This window comes from Piliocolobus tephrosceles, chromosome 2, assembly GCF_002776525.5.
Source record: "Piliocolobus tephrosceles isolate RC106 chromosome 2, ASM277652v3, whole genome shotgun sequence".
Taxonomy (NCBI): domain Eukaryota; kingdom Metazoa; phylum Chordata; class Mammalia; order Primates; family Cercopithecidae; genus Piliocolobus; species Piliocolobus tephrosceles.
Window position 1 is genome coordinate 176,829,806 of NC_045435.1, and position 23,760 is coordinate 176,853,565.

The following is a 23,760-nucleotide window of genomic DNA, read 5'->3' on the forward strand; positions in this document are numbered from 1 at the left end:
TTCTCAAGAGATGCTGATCTAAAAATAGAGTGACTATCAGTTATCCATAACTTAAACTGACTTATATTTTTTCATCATGAACTCCAGATTCAGGACATAATCTCCACGGCCCCTCATTTCACTGGATCAGATTTCCTATCAAGTGAGGGAAATAACTTTCTTCATAAGAAGCACTGCCTACTTTAATTTTTTCCCAAAAGTAATGCTGGATGTAAAGATCTCTGTTACCCATGTCTTCAGGAAAAAGGAAAATGAAACAAGAACATTATCTCGTGTTTACATTTCATGATGACTTGATATTCAATTTACTCACATTTACAGGCAAAACAACCTTTTGACAATTCATTCATCTAAATTAATGAATTGTTCTTACCCTAGATGTATATAATATTGCTCTTTAAACATTTGCCTGACCAAAGATAAAGTGATTCCAAAGATTGTGCTTTTATTTGGGCTTTAAAATGAGCTGCAAATGGATGTGGAGTTTTCTCTGGGTCTTGTGGGATGTTTCACTCTTCTTCCAAGCCATGTAACTCAATCTAGCTCTTCCCTGGCGTTTGCAGGTGGCAAGAGCTGTGCTGGAGGTTGACGCCTTGCTTGAAGACACTTGCAGGTGCCACTTGTCTGAAAAGTTCTGACCTATAGTTGGTAAAAATCACAGCAGGCTGAAGGCCAGGGGATTTCTCCTGGGCTTTCCACTTTACCTTTGTGATTTTGTCTAAGTCATTTAGCTTACTAGAGCCTCAATGTCCTCATTTGTAAAATAAGGAGATATGCCCATTCCTTTAAGCACTACTTTTCTAGATTGTGTGACATATTATCTGCAAAGTGCTTCTATTAGTCAAGAGAGAGATACAAACTCCCACATAACAGGGCCTCTGTGGTTTATAATGATACTAGCTAATATTTATTGAGGCCCTACCATGTGTCATGCAAAATGCTAAGCACTTTACATTTACCGCACTACTGGAAAATAGAAAGATAAATTTTTTAAAAATTCTACACATTTTGGTATAGAATGTCCAAGAAGCCTTCACTGCTTTTATATATGCCACTTGACTCAGCTAATATACAAATCATAGTTAAGTTATGGTCATATATATTTGTGCATTCATTTAATAAAATGCTGAGTCTCAAGTCAAAATAAATCTTCTCTTAGAAGTATTTATAGGCCGGGCGCGGTGGCTCAAGCCTGTAATCCCAGCACTTTGGGAGGCCGAGACGGGGAGATCACGAGGTCAGGAGATCGAGACCATCCTGGCTAACATGGTGAAACCCCGTCTCTACTAAAAAAATACAAAAAACTAGTCGGGCGAGGTGGCGGGCGCCTGTAGTCCCAGCTACTTGGGAGGCTGAGGCAGGAGAATGGCGTAAACCCGGGAGGTGGAGCTTGCAGTGAGCTGAGATCCGGCCACCGCACTCCAGCCTGGGCGACAGAGCGAGACTCCGTCTCAAAAAAAAAAAAAAAAAAAAATTTATAGTAGTATGGCATAAACAACTGTAATACCCATATATGCTAATTTCACTTATCTAAAAGAATATGGGATATATACAAGGCATAGGACCGCCCAAAGTGACAATCTGACTTTCTCTCTGGTGATGGAGTCTTTGAATAACTGAGGCTGGAATATCCTGGGGAAAGAAGGGAACATTGAAAATAAAATATTGCTCAATGTTTAAATTTCAATTTCAACAAATGCTGACTTCCATCCCAAAACAAAATACCAACTTGCAAAAGTCTTGCCAATAGTCCATGAAAATTTTGTGAACTAGATTTGCTAGTTCCAAACAAGGCTTTTTGGCATCGCATCTCTACTCACTTAAAAAAGGTAGTTGATACAGCAAGAGCTGGATGAGACGAGATAACTTTGTATATTCAAGGTATGTTTATGGCAGTCAACATGCTGCTAATGAAAACTTTTTAATCATTGAAAAGTAAATTGAATACCAAGTTATAATGAATTATAAACACATGATGATAATTATGAACCAAAATTCTTTCATCATAAATTTTAAAATGTGCTGTAGATGCAGTACGTTTAAAAAAAAACTTTAACATTCAAACCAAATTGTAATTAGCTTTCATACTAAAAAACAAAACAAAACAAAAAGTGAACATTATGAAGCTCAGTTTCTTAGTCTTGAAAGAATGTTAAATTTTATACTTAGGCCATTTTAAATCATCAGTTTTGATTTAGTTTCAATATTTTACTAAACACAAAACAATGCACATGTACAGGCATGTGCCTGTGTCCCTGGCTCCTGCCCTAAACATTAAGTTTTACTACCTAGTTTCCGAGCTGCATAAATAAAATGCAGAACAATGAAAAGGGGGAGTAAAGTTACTTTTATTCTTTGCATACATCTTAAACATTTGAAAATATAAAGAATAAATTTTAAACTTGTCAGTTCAGAATTAGGCCAGAGAGGCTCAGGAGCAATGATAGGGTAGTGGAAGGAAAGACATGAAGACATGAAGGTAGAATCGTGTCCTTTCATAGTGACCCAACACAGCTGTGTCTCCACCTTCTTTAAGCCCTGGCAGACATGTTACCTTGTGGAGATATAGTACCAAGTGAAAGTGGTTAGGATGTTTTCTTGCTCCTTTTCCTCCAGGCCTCATCTACATAATTCACTGACCATTCATATGACAAAATTACGTGAACTACTCTGAGGAAAATACCTATTTGTTAATATGCAAGTGTGTCCCACTAGACAGAGGGATGCAGCTCACCTACTAAAAAATGGGCAGACACAAAGTGAGCTTTCCAAAGAATTCCTGTATCAGACCAACGAAGGGTGTGGTTTCAGGAATCTAGGGAAGGGCTCTTGCTCTAAGGACGGCCATGGTTAATGTTGGCATGCCAACCACTTTAACACCTTTGGACAAAGACTTGCCATTTTTCTACAGTATTTTAAAAAATATAGAGCAAAAGTCTACCCAGACTCCTGGGAGAAGCTATTCATTCTTTTTTTAAATTTTATTTTAACAAATATTGATTGACTGCCTACCATGCTTCTATAGGCTATCCTGGTATCCAACAAATGGACTAAATCTCAGCCTCCATAAATCTTATGTAACAGTGGAGGAGACAAGTAGGTCATGACCAATGCATTTATGTGAATAGATTTTACCAATTTCTTCTATAGTAGTATCACCCCGAGTACCAAGACAGAATTGGGCACTTTAAACCTGAGAAACTGACTATGTCCATGTCCTAATTCCTCAGCCTTTCTGTGGCTTTTTCATGTCCCCATTAATGGCACAATTCTGAATTTGTGTTTTTGCCACTAAGATACGTTAGAAACATATTTAAGCTTTTGTGGCAGAATAACAGAGTGAAGTATTAATCAATGTTTTCCCCCAGTCTTTGGTATTTCCTTTTTTCACTAGTGGAGAAAAACTTAAATTCATACTGTTCTTTAAAAGTATTTCTGTTAAGTCTCAGAGTTTTTCCAACATGATTACAACGAGAAAGCTAAATGATGGGCTGGATGGTTTTTAACTAAATGAAGTCAAGACCTTTGTGTAAGAGTAAAATAACAGAATGAAGTTAGAGAGGACACAGAGCTGGTGTGTACATTACACGTTTAGGTGAGTGACTTGATTTCTAGCAATAAACATTCTATCAAATTCAATTTCCTTTCAAAAACTTATAGTGAGTAAATGCAATTTCCCATTCCAAGCAAGCATGTCTCTAAGATTAAACTTATAGTCCATAGAAGATAACAATAAAAGTTTAAAGTCAGTACTTCTCCAAGGAAATTACTGCAAACCAGTTAGGGAATAATTTTATGAAAAGAAACAGAAGAAATATAAACATGAAGAAAAGAGACCTTCATCCGAATCTTGCTGTTTATATTCTTAGCATGTTTAAAATAATCTTCTTGTATTTTTCTATTATGTATTAAGGATTTCTGGCTGAGTCAGTGCTTCATATTCACCAATTCCTATGCCAATAATCTCCCATTCTTCAAAATTAGTAATGAAACTGAGTACTGAAGTTTGTGATCCTCTAGCTTTGGTCACAATTTCAGCCAAGGCTAAATCAAATGCATTTCAAAGAAGGTTTAACCTTCTAGTCCCATTACTCCTTAGTGTTACCCACACACTTTCAGCTGAGTGCCTTACTGCCTTCAGAAACAAGTGATGGTACCTAAAAGAGAAAACCAAAGCATGTTCTCTGATTTTTCAAAACTCTAACCTTTGAAGGAAAACTGAAAAGATACGTGTGCATAAACAATGTGACAAATCTGTGAGGATGCTTGATTGTGTAAGTGCAAGGCTTGCTGCCCCAGAGATTAGGAAATATTCCGCACAGCAAAGGAAGGAGCAGCAAGGAGTCAGTAAATACTGGGGGACTTAACAGAGGGCCCCCAGTTTGCAATTGCAAACACACAGAGGCTTAGAGACCTGGTAAAAGAGGAAACCCATCTCTGTTTCCTGGCAAGAGCCTGGGGAGTAGCAAGATCTCAGGGTACTGCCTCTTGTATCAACATAAATTTGCCAGAGGCAACCACATAGTTTAGCCCTGCACAGGACAGAGTGGGAGGAGCAGGCTCATCCTCTTGTGTCTTGGAAATGCATGGAAATTAGTGAAGACCCAAAGACTTGCACTGGGGTGTGAGGTATGACATAGCAATAAGGACCAAATGGGAATGAGGACATTTCAGTGGATGCCAGCAGAAAATATGATAATCCAGATGAGATGGACACCCTCCTGTGCACCCCCCACCTCCCAGACTTACTATGATTTAAATTCCCAGTAACTTACTGCAATCCCTAGGAAATAGGTAGAATATACTCATTATTGACTAAAATTAAGATTTTATCACCTACTTCTATGGGAGCTTGAAATAGAAATTGACTTATAGAAAAATAAATGTCCATTTCTTCCACACGTAAGTGTATGGACAATATTCCCGCCTACTACATTTTTGTAAGGAGTTTAGAATTTTGGCTTAATTGGGATTAGTTGGGGTGGTTCTGGGCAGGGACTTGTATTGGCAAACAGATTTTATATCTTTCATTCAGGTTGGTTGTTTGTTGTTTAGAGGTTGAAGGAATCAAGAGTAAGAGAAGGCTTTAATTTACAGCTGAAAGCAGAAGTGGCCATTTGTAAGTCACTAGTTTGAATCCTGGATTGGCAAAGACTTTTTCCAAGATAAGCCAAAAAAGTGTTTAAAATTAGAATCATAAGAATTAAAATATAAAATTATTTGGTATCAAATATAATATTGCTCTCAGAAGTGTTATAAAAGTCTAAAAAGTTGCAAGTCATCAGTGATTTCTCAGCCCTAAGTATATGGCAAAGTCATCAGTAGAATTTTTTTGTAAGTAGATATAGCCAGGTCTTATCCCAGACCTGCTGAACCATAATTTCTCCTGATAGGGCATTTTCTGGGCCGTTATTTAAAAAATGTCACAAGGCTGTACAATAGTTAGTGACAATGGATGTCTGAGAAACTTCTTCTAATGCAACTGACTACAAGTTTTATCAAAAACTGTGGAAATGGCCATTACTGTTTTCATTCAAAAATATTTATTAAGTATCAATAATTTCACAGGCCCTCTAGGAGAGCCTTCTGCTTTCAACTCTAATTTAAAGAGGATCTTCTCCTCTTCTTGATCTCCTTGAGCTCTAAACAACAAAAAACAAAAGACATAAAATCTGTTTGCCAAAACAAGTCCCTGCCAGAACCATCCCCAAATAACCTCAATTAAACTGAAATTCTAAATTCCTTATAAAAATGTAGCAGGTGGGAATATTGTCCATAAACTTAGATGTGCAAGAAATGGAACTTTATTTTCTACCTTGCATGCAAGATAAAACACTGTTTCAACTTTAACACCTCAATATGAGAAACGTCACATCAACCCACAGGTGAACTGAAGCCTAGTTCTTCACTCACAGGCTTGGCTGGGACTTTTGAAAGAAGCACAGAGCCAAGCATACTTCCTTAATTCTGCCACTCACATTGTCCCCTCCCTGCTCAACTAAGAAGCAAATAATGTTAAGTAGTCTGTTAAGCCTCTCTTTCAAGGGGAGGGCAGGATGTAAGTTTAGTAAGGCAGTCATGCTTTCTTATGGTTCTGCCGTAGCAAGTTCTAACCTTCTCCCACCCATCACCTTGCAGCATCATCAGCCACACCAGGGAGCCAGACAAAGTCACATTGCTGACAGCCATAAAGGACTTCAGCACGTAGCAGACAGCCTTCCCTGACAGCTCTATATGAGACAATGTCTCCAAAATGCTGCTTTGATTGTATCTCTCCATAGCCTTCAGTGACTCCCCACTGCCCACAGGTGGCCCTCAAGGCCCTGCAGATCTGTCCTACCTCTTCTAGCCTATTCTTCCATTCCTTTCCTACATTGACTCTCTCCTCCAGCCAAATGGTCTGTTTTTTATATTTTGAATACTGGCCCACTTCTCAGTCTTTGTTCTGACTCTTCCATCTGCGTCTAATTTCCTTCCTCTCATCTTGGGCAACTGATAAATTACCCATCTTTTAAATCCCACATCAAATACTCCCCGCTCCTTGAAGGCTTCTGTAGTCTTTTGTTAGAGATGCTGTAACAAAGTACCATAGACTGGGTGGCTTAAACAATAGAAATTAATTTTTCGTAGTTCTGGAAGCCGAAAAACTTGGTTTCGTAGTTCTGGAAACCAAGATCAAGGTGTCGGCAGGCAAGTTTGGTTCCTTCTAAGGGCTGCGAGGGAAGCTCTGTTTCAGGCTTCTCTCCTTGCCTTGCAGATGGCCATTTTCTCTCTGTGTTTCACTCGGTCTTCCGTTTGTCAATGTCTGTGTGCAAATTTTATCTTCTTATAAGAAGACCAGTCATATTGTATGAGCACCGCTCTCCCCTCCACCCCCGACAAATAACCTCATTTTAATTGAACTACCTCCCTAAAAATCCTATCTCCAACTGTGGTTACAATGTGAGGTACTAGGGGTTAGAACTTCAATACATGAACTTTTGGAGGGACACAATTCAATCCAAAACAGCTTGCTTCTGGTTGCTCATTTCAGCCACAGGGATTTCTCCTCCTCTGTGCCGACAGCCTCTACTGCACACAATACTTAGCAGCAATTGTACTTCTATCTTTGCTCCCCAATTAGGGACTAGCACATTGCAGAGTAGAAGCTGCTTAATAGGCCTCCACTTACAAATTCTGCAGATGAATTGTCCCCTCATGCCCTCTGCAATTCTACCTTTTGCTTGCCCCTAGTGCCCCAAGGGCCAGCAGAGAGCAGGCTTTCTGGAGCTTGTGTGCTTCTCCTCTGGCCAATTGAGCTGTAAGTTTACCAAGACTCAGTTGTGCTTGATCTGAACCCTGTGTATACCCTGTTGGACTTAATATATTTAAATAATGTAACTAAAAATTGTGTGATGCAATGAAATATGAGTGTAAAGGGAGAGACTGTTTATGAAAAATTAAGATGGTTCCTCTGAAAAGGCTTGACAAAAGGGAGCTCCTAAAAGTATTCCTGAATTATGAGTAAGTGAAACAACTGTAAAGTCAGAAGAAAATAATAATTACAATCTAGAGGCATCTCTTCTCAGATTATGAGTGTCTTTAAGTTCCTACTCTAACAAAACCATAACTTTAAAGAAATCAAAAACTAGAAATTGTAAATGATGTATTGTAAATGTGGTTTATGAAAGACAACTCCAATATCAGACCTAGATTCCAAGAAAAGACTTCGCCTTCCTACATCAAATTATCTTGAATGAATATACAATTTATTATTTTAAGTTAAAATAAATGTTTATAGTATATATTATGTATTAGGATTTTTAAAATTGACTCTTCAGCTTATTTAACTTTTCAATTAATCATCCAACTACCCATCCCTCTTGCATAAGCTAACAGGAACACGCCTGAAAAAGCTGCCGTGCCAATGAAGGATTGTACCAAGGTGTGATTTTCATAAGCAAAGAAGGCACAAGAGCTGCCTTTAGGACTTGCTAAGCTCTGGGCAGCATCTGACAGACTTGAGGATTAATACAGTTTCTTTCCAAACAAAGAGTTCAGGGCAACTGCCTGTGAAACACAGTCATAACAGAGCCATACTTTCTGGATAAGTGCTTATAGTTACATCACAGCTCCCTCACCTCACTGACCCGGAGAGGAATGTCTGCACTGGGGTCTCCTCCCAGCCATGCCTACCTGCACAGGTTGAAGTCCACTCTGCAGTGTTTCATCCAACATTTGCAAAGGACCTACTCTCCATCAGCCACCTGCACTTTGAAAATGCTTGCAATCTTTTCCAGAATGAGTGGAATCCACAGTTCAGTGATATGTTTTATTTATATCTATAGGAAACAAGACATTTTATAATTACCTGCAACAGAAAGTATGTGCAACACCATTCAACCAGAGTCTGCTTTAAGAGACCAGGGTGTCATAAAAAACACATCTGAGTGATTTTTTTGTACATTTTTAAAAAAAGAAAAACCACCATTGAATAAAGTTAGAAACGGAGATAGTAATTTCTACAGATTTTCAGATCAACTACAATTTTTCAGTTGCAGAAAACCTTAACGATAAACATGTTCTTTATTCTGTCACCAATGCCTGTGGTTGGGGCAGAATGTTAGAGAATGAATGTGTTGCAGGGAGAAAAGGCATGAACTCATCCCTTCACCAAGAAAAGGATCAACACAGCAACATTCCTCACCACACCATGGACAGAGGCTGCAGTGCAGGCTTTAGGATTCATCCTCATTAGCAGGTAATGGTTCCCCTTCCAGCACCGCAACCAAACTGGGTCATCGTATCCTCTGCCTGTAGTACGGAATGAACTGTGCACTCACCTGGTGTGTTCTTCTTAAGGGAAAAAATTAAAGAGCTTATTAATTCTGACATGACTTACAAAATTATGTTGCAAATCATCAGCTCTTTCCCCCTCATATTAAATCTGAGATACAGGAAATTGATCCAATTCCCGTAGTTCTCTCACCCCATTACTTATCTATAAGCTTATTTCCTTTTGTTCTTCTCCAAGTTCTTTTTCACTCTCGTTTCCCTTTCCTGATCTTTGCCTTCCTTGCATGTTCCCTGGCTTGCTTGTTTTCCTTTAAGTCCTACACCAAAGAATTAAAACAAAAAATTAAAAAAAAAAAAAAAAAAAAAAAAAAAAACCTCTTGAGTTGAATATAGAGAACAGACAAAGAATTCTAAAGCCAGAAAGACTATTTAAAAAAGATACAATTCAGTTATTTCCATTATTGACTAGCAAATTGAGGTGTAAAGAGGCCAAAGCTGGTTCTAGCAGTATTCTTTGGCTCTATTTGTTCATGTTTATTGCTCTCCAGTTGCTACTAGTACAGGGACTTGGTAAAGCATAGACCAGGCTGTGCTCTCTTTGAATTCACCGAGTGCCTTTCCTCCAAAAAACAGCAAGTCTCAGGTGTCATGTGTAAAACTGCTTTGTCAACTAAAAAACTTTTTTAGAACACTGTTATCACCATAAACTGGGATGACATTTGCATCTCAGTTTTCTGAAGTCACATCTAGGCAAAGTTAAGGGCTTGTGAATATGAAAACTTTATTTAATAAGATTTCTGGTGTGCATTCTCACTGAAAGGAGTTCAATCAACACCTCCATAGGTCGCACACTTTAAAAATTCTCACACTTATCAAAAAGCCCCAGAACTTTTAGGAGGAAAAAAACAAGGTGGGTATCACGTGCTTGGATGAAGTGTTACTCCTGTCAGCTCCCTGGATCACTCATGAATCCATTGTTTTGGGGGAAACAGACTTACTTTTTTCACTTTAAACTAGAAGAAAACTCACCTTTTGAATACTCTGAACATCTTCCCTCTCCCTTTTGTTTATTTATTTTGTTTTTGATTCACATTAAGCCAAGCCACTCCCTGGCCTTGTCTCAATTTTGACATACTCTGCCTTTGGGTCCAGAAATTTCTAGAATTAATGTTATGGCTGTGCAGTGTTCTCCAGATATAACATTCCACATAAGCAATGAAAAATACTATATGGAGCTCCTCAGTCTTTTCTATCTGACAGTCACCAAAGGGATACTGCCTACACTGCTTTCCTTTATTTAAAATGAAAGGTAAATTTTGCTATTAAGAAATGGAGTGGAATTGGGCTGGGCATAGTAGCTCATGCCTGTAATCCCAGCACTTAGGGAGGCCGAGGTAGGTGGACCACCTGAGGTTAGAAGTTTGAGACCAGACTGACCAACATGGTGAAACCCCATCTCTACTAAAAGTACAAAAATTAGTGTGGGCATGGTGGCGGGTACCTATAATCCCAGCTACTTGGGAGGCTGAAGCAGGGAATCACTTAATCATTTGAACCTGGGAGGTGGAGGTTGCAGTGAACCGAGATCGCACCATTACACTCCAGCCTGGGCAACAGAGCAAGACTCCGTCAAGAAAGAAAGAAAAAGAAAGAGAAAGAAAGAAAGAAAGAAAGAGAGTGAGGGAGGGAGGGAGGGAGGGAGGAAGAAAGGAAGGAAGGAAGAGAGAGAGAGAAAGAATGAAAGAAAGAGAAAAGAAAGAAAGAAAGAGAGAGAGAAAGAAAGAAGGAGAGAGAAAGAAAGAAAGAGAGAAAGAAGGAAAGAGAGAAAGAGAGAAGAGAGAAAGAAAGGAAGGAAAAGAGAGAAAAGACAGGAAGAAAGAGAGTGGAATTGTACTAACCTCTCCTGTCTCTCATCTGATCACATAGACACTGAAGAGTTTCTATGCGACTGTCATCTAATGTTAGTTTAGATTTAGACGATTCATTGAGAGGAGGCAATGAGAGTGAAGACAGTCTTGGTTATCTTTCAAGCTGGCTGAGCTCAACTTAGTACTTCCGGGATCTGAAATCCCTCTGCCATTTTTTAGCAGAGCCACAACATCCTGGTATAACATGAGCATAACATAGGCTACAGAGATTCCACCTGACGCTAGGGTAGGATCCCACAGGATGAAGGGAAGAGATCTGACCTAAAGATGAGGGGAAAATTGAGTGAATATTTTTAACCTTAGCCACTGAATCAGGAACCAAAGCAGAAAGCAGGGGGAAAATGAATCCAAATAATATCATTCATTCTCAATTTAAAATAAATTTCAGAGTTTGCTAAGAACAGAAATTGTCACCAAGAGTGTTGGAGTCAGGCTAGCTGTAGTTTGTGACTGGTCTGACAAAGGCTAACTCTTACCCAGCTGTCCAATAAAAACACTTAGCAAGTATCATTTCCATAAGGCTTTGTCTACTTGAAACACAAGCCAATTGTTTGGGTCCAACTTATGAAGCAAGGTCTTACAAAGGTTATGGGGTGAGGAGGCCTGATGACAACTAAATTGCTTTAAATGGAGCTCAAAATACCACCTTAAATATTCTCCTCTCCCAAGAAATGCTTAGTCATAAATCAAGTAGTTCAAAACATATTAAAAATGACAAATAGAGCAAGCACTTACATCTCATTTTTTTTCTTTTAATTCACTGATGCATCAAAGATTTCTGAAGGATATTATTACGCACAAAAAAGATGAAGTACACCAGGAATGCAAGATTCCAGGGATAAAAGAGGAGATTAAAAATCAAATGGTGGCCCAGACTTAATGCTAAAAATTATTCTGAAAATAGACATGTGCACTTTAAGACAGGGAGATGAGGACTATCTGCTCTGAACTTGTAAGGAGTGGCGAATCTCACAATAATTGGACACATGTTTCTCATCTTTGAAAAACTTATGAATCCATTTTAATGTATTAAAGTTCATAGGCACTATTTGTCTACAAGTAAGCTTTCTTCTCTCTCTTCCCACCAAGCATTCCTTAATGGGGTTTTGATTTCAATGGGGGAAAAAAGTAAAAACGTTCCAAAACTCACTAATGTTTTCTGAATTGCCAGTAGGCTAACTTTAGAAGGAGTTTTTAAAAAATGTGCTAAATGAAACTTTCTGTGCAAGAATCCCTGATATGCCAGTACTTCTAGAAAATAAGTTATTTTTTAATGTGTCCCTTCTGCTGTATGTAGAAATAAATTCTCGGTAATAAGAATTATTAAGTGCCTAACCCAAGATTCAAATTTGTCCTTACCTGGAATAAATCAGAAAGTGGCTCAGGTAGAAAAATCTAGCCTGGCAAATCATAACACACCTCCTTAAAAGACACTGTTTCTGAGCACTTGGATGACCCAGTGTGAAAGGAAGAGCGAACTCTCCGGAACAGCTCTGATTTCTCTCTTCCTTATGATTATAAATACCTAGAGAATTCAACCAATTCCCAAGGCAGTGAGCCTGCCTTTTCTTTATAGCCTTTTTTCAGTCTACTTGGAAACATCTGTTTTTAATTGAATTTGGATTTGAAACTAATTTCAGGAGAGATTGGATTCAGGCTCCAATCAAGTTGGAACAGAGAGATTATTGCTTATACACATATCCTAAAATTCAGGGAGGCTTGAGGCCAAGGATACCACACTTCCTGAATGCAGGCATAAGGCACATACATTTAGAAATGAAAAAGGAATGGTCTAATTATCTTGGGAAAACCTCTTTAAGACCCATGATTCTGGGTTTTAGGTTTCAGCTTTTAGACAGGATTCAATTTTGGGAAAGGTCAGATAGAGGACATTGCCCTCCCATGCACTCCCTATCTGGAGCAGAAGATTAAGCATTCCTATAATCTAGTTAAAATAAAAACAGAATTTTGGGTTGTTCACTGAAAAGATCATAAATCGACCCTTTCTGCTAATTTGTTGTATTATTATTATCATTTGTATAAATTTAAGGGGTAGTCGTGTTGCATGAATATATTGCGTAGTGGTGAAGTTGGGTTTTGAAAGAAATGGAAACACTATCACCTAACCACAATTTTTCTCTGCTAGTCTCTCAATGGCAAGAAGCCCCTGTCTTCCATTCATGCTCGCCTTCCCCCGATTCCCATCTTACTAGAAGGTTGAAGAAGGGGAAATGATTCAAGATTTCCCCTTTGTTCTGTTCTGGGACTCCCTACTGAACACAGGTGCTCAGGAGTCATCCAGACCTTGTTGCTAACTCAGTGTATTCCTAACTGTCTGCCTCAAAGTATTCTATTTTAAATGAGGCTCTTATTTTTCTGCTTCTCAGAAACATCTTTGGTGAACTCATTAGTGATCTGTCACAAAGTACTGAAAATCATGAAGAGCTGCTAAAGTGCAAGTGGCCATTTTCATTTTCTTTAATGACTGAGTCCAAAAAATAAAAGTAGAATTCATGCCAAGAATTATTCAGTGATTATTTGATTCTTTGACAATCCATAAAATAAACCTTGGATTCCTCACTTCACAATCAGACTGACAGCTTATGCCAATTTTATCAAGCCTATCATAAATATACACCCCTATGTTTCTTGAAACTCGAAGTACCAATGAGCAAGAGAACACAGAGATATTTCCGTTTAACTATATAACTATGATAAATTTTAGTAATGTATTAGTCAGGGTTCTCTGGAGGGACAGAACTAATAGGATATATATATATATTATATATGAAAATATAGAATACATGAAACATATAATATATTTTTATTTATATTTCATATATAATGTATATGAAAAATAAAAAATATATAATATATATATTATATCTATAAAGGGGAGTTTACTAAGTATTAACTCACATCATCACAAGGTCCCCCAACGGACTGTCTGCAAACTGAGGAGCAAGGAAACCAGTTCGAGTTTCAGATCTGAAGAACTTGGAGTCCAATGTTCAAGAGCAGGAAGCATCCAGCACAGGAGAAGGATGTAGGCTGGGAGGCTAGGCCAGTCTCTCCTTTCACATTTTTCTCCTTGCTTATATTCTAGCTGCACTGGCAGCTGATTAGATTGTGCCCACCCAGATTAAAAGGCAGGTCTGCCTTTCGCAGCCCACAGACTCAAATGTTGATCTCCTTTGGCAACACCCTCACAGACACACCCAGGATCAATACTTTGCATCCTTCAATCCAATCAAGTTGACACTCAGTATTAATCATCACAAGTAAGTTTAGATATTGAGAATAGCACCCTTGTATTTGTTTCCCACATACAAATGATAAATGTAGTTTTAAACATTATTGCCAATTTTCATTAAATTCATTAACCAATTATTCTAAATGTATTATTTACCATAAACTATTAATTCATGAGACTTACTTTTATCAACAAAAGGCAAGGCATCAGTTGTCATTTATTAATTCAAAGTGTTCTCTGTAGAGATTTTCAGAGATGGCATGGTTTTTTCTTAATATCTGCTATTATAATTTTAATAAAATTTAATATCTAAGATGTGTTAATTTCAACACTTCTAATCTTGGCCCCACTTTTTTTTTTTTATCAGAAGAACCAAAGAAACCAAGAAATCTTCATCTGAATTTGATCCTCTGCTAGAATAATAATAATCTAGTATACTTTGGGAAAGAGAAGACTTTCTTTATAAATGAATATTTCAAATACAATAATGAAATGGCTATAGCATTAGCTATTTACACTTCTTAGAAGATATATATATTTTTAGGTGATATATTAAGTATCTATACATGTTTATTCTCTAATGGCAATCTGATGGCAAAGACACAAAAAAGTTAAGGAATAAGACTCCAAATGTTGCAATAAGCCAAGGAAGATGATGCACAAAGTAAGTACTCTTGTGACACTTAGCAGCTGGTACCTTTAAAACCACACCGTACGTGCAGTTCCCAATCATGGTCAATACAAACAGCAGAAATGAAGTTCCTCAGAAGATCTTCAGAACTAACAACAGAAGCAAAGATGACAGTAGTTGTTATTTTCTCTTCCCTATACAATACACAGCTTCACAAATCACCCAAGTTTTAAATTGTATTTCATTATCATAAATATCTTCTGATTGTTGAAAAAGAAAGTTTCCTGTACAAATGTTGGAAGATGTGGAAAACATGAAGGCTAAAACAATATCACCCATAATCTTAATACTCATAAAATATTCTAATTCATTTCTTTCTTTTTATGCAAGGTACATGACTATACACAGTATACATAATATTTTGTAATATCCTTTTCTCCAGTATTATATGTTATAATAATTTTTGCATGTCATTAAAAATTATTTATCAACATTTTAAAATTGCTTCAGAATATTCCACTGTATTCAGCATTTGAGTGTCCCCAATCTTATAGATGGCATTTTTACAAATTCCTCAGTACTTACATATTTTTCCATCTTTCTGGTAATTTCCTTAGAATTGATATCTAGATGTGAAATTCATACTTCTGAGGATGTTGACACAAACTGTCAAAATGTCTTCCAGAAAGACTTTTAGACATCTATTCAGCAGTGTATGCATGTGCAAACAAACCCTATTCTTATCAGCTATGATTCCTATAATTTCTTTATTTTGCTAATTTGGTGGACTAAAAAGTTGTTATTTTATTTCACATTTATCTAATTCCTAGAGAAGTTAAATTATTTTTCATTTTTTTTTTTTGTTTTTTGGTTTTTGATTTTTTAGAGAGAAAGTCTCGCTCTGTTGCCCATGTTGGAGTGCAGTGGCGCAATCTCGGCTCACTGCCACCTCCATCTCCTGGGTTCAAGCATTCTTCTGCCTCATCCTCCCAAGTATCTGGGACTACAGGCGCACGCCGCCATGCACACCGTCACATCTGCCTAATTTTTTTTCTTTGTATTTTAGTAGAGATGGGGTTTCACCATGTTGCCCAAGCTGGTCTCGAACTCCTGAGCTCAGGCAATCCACCTGCCTTGGCCTCCCAAAATGTTAGGATTAAAGGCGTGAGCCACTGCCATTTCTTCTTTTTGAATTATCCATTTTTGAGTCCTATGTAAATTTTTATATAGGACTGTTTTTTCCTTTTGATTTACGGAAATTCTTACTAAAATTCTGTTCTTTGCCATATGTGCTTCCTATCTATTTTGTATGTTTTGGTTTTACACCTATATTTGATGTACAGACATATTAAATATTTATAGTTAGTTCTATACATTTTTTCCCTTATCCATTTCTTTTAAGATTCAAAATTACTAAGATTTAAACATTTAAAATATTATCTATATGTGATAATGATAACAATTATTATCCTTTTAATCATGCAGTCCAGTACTGGATTGGGAGTTAGTAAATGCTAATTCACTGTGAAGCTGCCTCTTGGGATCATTTTTAAGGCAATTCTGAGGGAGAGACTATAATATTCTCCCCTGAAAAAAGTACTGCTTGCATGAAGCTTCTTTATTCAATGTCTGTAGTGTACCCTCTTGCAATACTTCATTTCAAAATGTTGACAAACATGTGAGACTATTTTGACCAGATGGAAACTCAAATGAATGAATTAGATAAAATTACTCTTTTACTCCCATTAAACATTCAGAAATTCAGTTCGAGTTTTCAGTTTCCAGGACCTGTGGTGAATAAAAGAATATACCATTGGAAATTCGAATAAACCATGGGTGGTTGAAAATTCAGAGAGATAAAGTACACATGTACACGTTCGGTCCCTTCTAGGTTGCTACAGTGAAGTATATTGGTTGCAAAGTGCAAGGGAATCATGACTTTTTCACAAGTTGAACACAACCACAACATCCATGCCAAGTGCTTTGTATAATTTATTGTGATTTCATTACACTGGCACTAATATGCAAACCCAGGAAAAGAAATTTAGACAACAATTCCAGCTGATCTAAATTCTGCTCCCTAAACTTAAAGGAGCTTAATAAACAAGCAACAAAAAATTGATCAAGAATAGATTCTTGTGACTGTGACTTCCATATTGTTGGTCCGAAAAGCACTACTCAGAATTCCAAGATCTCTTCTAAAGGTAGACACAAAGTCATAAGAAGCACTTTGATTCATCATAATGAACAAAGCAAATAACGTACTTACATTTCTATATAGTTGGGGAAATCGAGATCCCAAGTAGAATACACAAAATACATAGCCGCAAATAAAGCCTAACATTTCAACTATGCCAACAGTGTCCTAAAAGCAGTAACACAAAAAGGGTGATAGTATTAAGGAGCAATCTAAACATACATTAGAATCTCAATATTTCAAGGGAAATGGAGGTTCATTGGATAAAACTAGGGTGGAAGTATTTATTCTCTGCAGCCTTGTTATTTTGGAGGCCAATGAATATTAATCATCTTTCTAGGATGGGTGGTATTCCCTAATCAAGTAGTAACATCATTTATTCATGCATGTGGATATGCTAAGTTGTTTTAAATAATGGCAATTAAGATTTGGAAAAAATAACTTCAGGATAAGTGTATCTATGGGGTTTCCATCTGGATTTCTGGTTCAACCCCACAGAACCCTTTCTCTGCTTGGAATATATAAAAGTACCTGCCTGTAGATGGGCCAAGTGGGCAGGTTCACCAGAAGAATGGGTCTCTCCAGTCTGGGACAAGCCTTTCTGCCCACCAGCCTGCATCCCAAAAGGAGAGAAGGTGCTTTCGGGATTTTCAGGATCTTACTGAGCCCTGGTCAATTCTAATATATTAAAATCACTACCTGCGAAATCCCGAAGGACTGAAGTTTCTTAGAAGTTTTTCTAAAAGTTAACAAAAATTCTTTCTTGTATTTTTTATTGAGAGAACATGGAGAGAGGTGGGGATGGTGCCCTGGCATTCTGTCATTTCATTTTTGAAATAAAATACTTCCTGGACTAACCTCAGCACTTCTACAATATTTTTGTGGAGTTTATAAAATTAACAACAATGAAAAATTCTGCAAAAATATTTCTAAAGTGACCAAAAAATGGATCCATAACAAAGAGTTGATGGGTTTTTCATATAAAGATTATCTTTTTTGCTTCTGTTGAAGTCTCAGGTTGATTCTTCATCAAAAATAGACTTGGTATTGTCACTGACAGCACAATGCACACTGGCACCCAAGTCACATATAAATTCTGCAGGCTTCTACCCCCTAGTGCTTAAAAACAACCAGGGCAGTGGTGGACAACTGCCACAAGCTGCTGAAATGATGTCCAATGGCACACATATTTACTGCAGCTAAATACCACTTATCTGGTATTTAATCTCCAGAATACTTGAGTTTTCAGAATGGTTACACAATAAATGTCATCCAGAAAAAATATGCTATTTAGTTAGAACTCAAGATCACTAAGTGCATCTGAGAATAGGAAAACCACAGAAAGCAACTGATGGACGGTTGTGATTGGCTGGATCAATTGTAGGAAAGGAAAGTGCTACTTTAATTGCCCAGCTACACATTTACAAGCTCAGTGCATCCATTCTAGTGCTGACAGGCCTTGGGAGGGAACAGCAGACAAGAAAGAAGAACACTGGAGAAATGAAGTAGGACGATAGCACAGAATAGGATCAGAGGAGATTAAAAGTGGTGTCAGTGGCAACAGTAGCCAACAGAAATTAAAGGCAGCAACAGGGAGTGTGATTCAGGCCGCTGAGAGAAGGAGAGAGGAAGCAAAAAGCCCTGAGCTTGAGACAGATAAAAAGCAAAGAGACTATGAAAAACCCAGGCACCACTGGAACATGCCAAGCAGGTTTCCAGAGATGTAGAAGAGGAGTCATTTAATTGACAAACTCTTACTAAACACCTACATTCTTAGCAACCAAGAATTCAAAACTAAATAATTTATGCCCCTACTCCAAGAGACTGTAAATTAAGTCATTACATCCTATGGATCTTATCTCCTAAATCTGCATCTAGGTGACTCAGAGTTTAAATCAGCAGAGCCAGGTCAAGGTACATTTTGGAAAGCTCTCTGAGGAAAAATCAAAAAGCACTTGATCCATAACTGTTAACTATACAGAGCAGTGATTCATTCTCCATGGGCAGTGGCTGGCTATATTCTTACTCTATCAGTTAATGATTAAAGCATGAGAACTTCCAGGAGTAATGGTCAAATTGAACACTCTTGTTCAGGAAGCTAGGAAATACTGGGATGTAGAATCTTAGTAAAAGTGAAAGACAAAACCAAAAACCACAAGCAAACAAACATACAAATACCTATGTTTAAGTAGAAAACATGTTTCCTTATAAGCCAGACAATCATCTACCATGGGTTGGTAGGGGCAGGGTAGGTCCATGCAGCTTTAACCTCTATATTCTATTTTTAATTTTTTAGTTATGTTGCATCTGTACGAGGGTTAATATCAGCAGACATCAGACACACAGATATCTGACTGCAACATTCTGGCTAAATCATTCCCACTTGTTTAACATAAAAACTGATGAAGCATTTATTTTAAAACATTTGTAGAGTTATAACTGCAAAGGTACAGCTCATGGCTTCTCATATATTACAACCACATGTTAAGACAATAGAATTCAATAAAAAATTACCTTCAGACACATTTTGTATTTGAGGGATTCGCTTTATCCCTCAACATTCCAGGTTGGATAGCCCATTGAGCACATGTTCCTTGGTGAAACTTAATTTTTTTTTGAACTCTGCATTGACCCTAAGTTTAACAGTATTCCAAATTCAGTCTACTTTGCCCACAGAAGATATTGCAGCTAAGCAAAACTCTGTTCCAGAAACCTCATAAACTGTGTGAGTTGCTCAATTTATCCCTGAGGGAGTAAATTGAAGAGAGCTGGCCTGTCATACTGTTTTAGACTGTTTGCCACAGAAATTCAGGGTTAGTTCCAGATTGATTAAACTAGTTATGGTGGTGGCTATATATATATATATATATATATATAGTTTGGTGGGGAGAGGGAGCGACACAGGGGAGGAAACTGATTGGGTGTCCTTTAAGTACCAAATGCTTTACTGGAGATTTCCATATCTTTTACAATTCATTCATTCCACCACTATTCGCCGAATGTCGGCTATGTACTCAGTCTTGAACAAGACTGAGACAGTCCCTGTTCTTATAGAGCTTATGATTCACATAACACCAATTACACTGTAAATCAGCTTGATACATACCTGATATCACCTTAGGTTGATTTTGAAATCTAATTCCTCTACCAGCTGGCTATGTGACCTCAGTCCAGTTTGTTGATGCCTCAATTTCCTCAATTGTATAAAGGAGTTTGCCATGGAAAATAAGTGAGTTCAATGAGCACATATAAAAGGTCTTTCACCATGCCTGGTACACAACTGGGGGTCATCTTCCTGCCTTCCTCACTTTAGTATCCAGTGGGATTTGTATTTGATTTGTAGATTTGAGTAGCTGTTCTCACCCTTGTAATAGTTACAACCACCAGGGGGCAGTAGAAAAATATGCTTCACACGTCCCAAGGGGAAAAATGGGGCCACTCTCATAAGTACATAGCTAAAAGTAAATTTCATTGTTGGGCTGGCTCATAAACACACACGTGAAGAAACAAACAGTCGTTTAAAAACACAGCAGTCAAAGCAAAAATAAAAATAATAGTGTTCAGTTATTCAGTGAATCTATACTGCAGGCCTATTCTGTGCCAGCCTCTGAACATTAAAATAGTGCCTGTCCCATTGGGTGATATGAAGATTAAATAAGTTTCAACAGGACTGACAAATGGTAGGCACTTAAAAACTATTTGTGGCTATCATCTTGTGGAGAATATGTTCTTAGATTAGCCACAAGAGAAAAGTGGTACTGCTTATCACCTGGAGAAACCTCTAAAAGCATTTGACTATTCCTGCCAATCTCTCTTTTACCTTTTTCTGATTAATCATTTCTGTTTATTTTCCTATAACATAGATGTGTTAATGTGTCCAATGGCACAGACCAATTGGAAAAAAAAGGTAATAACATGGAATCTAAATGTGCCACATCTAAAAATTCTCAAAGGATTCACTTGGATGGTTGAGAGAAATGTTATGTCTTATCAAAATATGCCTTACTCGTTAGAAATAACTCAAAGATGCTCTATTGGTTTTTAAATGAGAAAACGTTCTATTACAAATAGAAGTACTGGAATGAACTATTACCAATCTTACATTTTGTTCTTATGATTCTTTAACCTGTAATACATGAATTGTGAGAGTATAATTATATCCGTGTTCATGTCGAAGATGGCTGTCAAAATCTGGAGTGGTAAATAAGGATGGACATCTATAAATATAAAATCCCAGGCCACCATTATCGAATATATATAGTACAGTGTATGAAGGTGACAAGGTCATTTACATGATTAAATACATTAACAAAGTTTTCTAAAAGCTTACAAATATTCCACTTTATTTTTTCATTTGAATACTATCATAGAAATATTTGCCTATAGCCACTGACTATATTTTTAATCATGACTCTCATTGTAGACTATGTGTCAGCATCAGTGGATTATTGTTCAGTCTTAGTATAGAAAAGAATAAGAATCCCCTAATGGCAACATATCATGTTCAGCTACCTTGAGGCAAGAAAATATTAAAACTGTATGAAGAAAAGGAATTAAAACTGGATGTAGACTTTAAAAATATATCTGAAAACAGACAGGCCTCTATTCTACTATTTAAAAAAATGCCACATTAAGAGGATTGTCAGATACAGAACACTTATGCAATATTTAGAGCTGTCTATACTAAAAAATTATTTGTTGTTTATCTGAAATCCAAATTTTACTGAGTGTCCTGTATTTTGTTTGTTAAATTTGTCAACTCTACACATGAAGCTCTCCATGCACACATAACCCAGAACCTTCACTCTTTTGAAGATAAATCTGGAGAAAGTTTTACCTGAATAGGCAGCTGGTTACTCAGGTAGCAGCTTTTGAAATTTGTCAGGTCTCCACCTATCCAGCAAAGCAGAAAACCCAGAGAGACTGCTTCATCCACTCTTCCATTTCTGTAGGCTACAAAGAGCTGACTGGAAAGTGACAATTGACAAATAAACACGTGGAGCACAGAACTTAATGAGACAACTCAACACCAGATAAAAACAATACCGATGATGCACAGCAATAAAACATCTCATTCACTTCCAGTTAAGCCTCTAGGACTCTTTTTAACCTGTCTTCATTCACAGCACACAGCAAACATATCTAAAACCTAAAAGAAGCTCAGTGACAATACTAAAACATTAATGCCTCTTATCTCTGCCTTTTCTTTTATCTTTCCCATTGGAATTTATATATATGTCCTAAGCACATGTTTATTCTTTCTTGGCCTCATAATGGGGGAAGATATTAAGTCATGTAATTAGAAATACTAGGTATATCACTAAAATGTAAGAGTAGAGGTTCAAAATGTTTATCAGTGATTACATTTTCAGCCAGTACCTATGTTTTCTTTTAAATTTACTTCTAATCAAGTTGCCCACGTGCAGGTGGACAGGTGGACAAATAGCAAAGTCAATGTGAAAATCTATTTGACTCCCTATGATGCCACCTCTTATGTGGAAAAGTTTTTAAAAATCTTGGGTCCTGGGATCCAAAAGACCTGAAGACATGGCTTGTCACCTGTGGGACATCAGACAATTACTTAATCTCTCAGAATCTTACTTTCCATATCATAAAGTAAGATTAAGTTTCTAAACCAGAAGTGTTTATTGCAGGAAGTTGACCAAGGTTTGAAATGGGTGGCCCCACTTGAGGCTAAATGATGTCCATAAGCCACCAGTGGTAGAACTGGGAATCAGCCTAAATCTGCTGACTCCAATTTTATAATCTTTCACTAACACATATACTACCTAAAAGTTAATATTTCCGGAATTCACATAGGAGACCATAATCCCACTCACATCAACGCCGAGTTATTCCTCCATTAAGCGGTGGTGAATGGTATATATATCAATGTGGTTTTCAAAAGACTTTTTGTTATGTCTCAGATTTCCAAAGCATCTGAGGACTGACTGTATTCTCTACCTTTTCCCAGTATTTTATAAACAGATGACCTATCTAGGCACACATATTTTACAAATTCCTTTGAAGCAGATCTCTTTTGCTTGATTTTTTTTTTTTTTCTAGGGTAGATATAGTTGGTACCTGACTTCTAATTATAAATAAACTTAGCAAAAATGGAAAACTTTCCCCTGTAGGACTAAACTGCTTGGATTTTTTTTTGAAAATTATCCCCATGCCCACAAGAAAAGAATAGCATAATGTAATATCTCACCAAAGACTATTTAAATTTTTGCTCTTATCAAAGAACATATTGAAAAGGAATTCAACATAGGACGGTGAAGAGGTAAGGTATATATGCTTTATTGCCTTTCTGATTACTAAATATAAAAGATATTTATATCTTAACCAAGAAAAAAGTAGTCAGTATAACGTATTAACAACCTGTTATATTCTAAAACGTTTTAGAGTGATGCTTTTTAGCACCTTCAAAATATAAAATACAAAGAGAACATTTGTTCAACAGCAAGCCCAAGTAGTTTGAAAAAATACTTAATATAAAAATATTTAAATTTTTTTTAAGAAATTATGAACAAGAATGTTACATTATAGATTTGAAATCCAAGATTCTTAACTTACGGGAGAGCAACAGACAGAAAACAGGCAATAGAAACCAGTTCTATACTCATGCTCCAGTATTGCCAGGAGTTGGACACACATCTTGCAGGAGATGCCAAATCCATAAGGTCCCAGTCACACAAATCTTCCCATCCTCTACTGAGGAGACACACAGTTGCAACTGTGATTCTATAATTAAAGTCTGGATGGTTGATGTTGCTGGTTCTTGGAAAGTGCAATTTAATGTCAGAATGAATATTTCTTTTTAAAATAATACTTTGATTCATACTGAAGTTTGGCTACAAATTGTCTTAAAATCTGTAAAAATTAAATATAAATAAATAAATATTGTGTAATATTTTTTCTTAGAAAACATTGTTGAAAGAAATTAAAGAAGACTTAAATAAATGGGAAGACA

At 37.0% G+C, this 23,760-nt stretch overlaps 1 protein-coding gene across 1 annotated transcript; it reads right to left on the minus strand.

Moving 5' to 3' along the window:
• Window positions 1-424: 424 nt before the first annotated feature.
• Window positions 425-23,413, minus strand: SLC66A1L (solute carrier family 66 member 1 like). The gene is made up of 5 exons (XM_023223402.1): window positions 23,364-23,413; window positions 21,622-21,751; window positions 20,887-20,975; window positions 1,482-1,632; window positions 425-1,171 (listed from the first exon to the last, which is right to left on the minus strand). Exons 1-4 carry the CDS (start codon window positions 23,411-23,413, stop codon window positions 1,527-1,529), a joined length of 375 nt encoding a protein of 124 aa, XP_023079170.1. The 3' UTR covers window positions 425-1,171; window positions 1,482-1,526.
• Window positions 23,414-23,760: the final 347 nt, after the last annotated feature.

Bases quoted from the DNA above. Each gene is read 5' to 3' on its own strand.
- SLC66A1L (XM_023223402.1), bottom strand. From the start codon at position 23,413: ATGAGTATAGAACTGGTTTCTATTGCCTGTTTTCTGTCTGTTGCTCTC. The intron at 21,752-23,363 runs GTAAGTTAAGAA...GTCACTTTCCAG, and splicing joins TTTCTGTCTGTTGCTCTCCC to TCAGCTCTTTGTAGCCTACA. The intron at 1,633-20,886 runs GTAAGATTGGTA...TTCTTTCCCCAG, and splicing joins AAGAATCATAAGAACAAAAT to GATATTCCAGCCTCAGTTAT.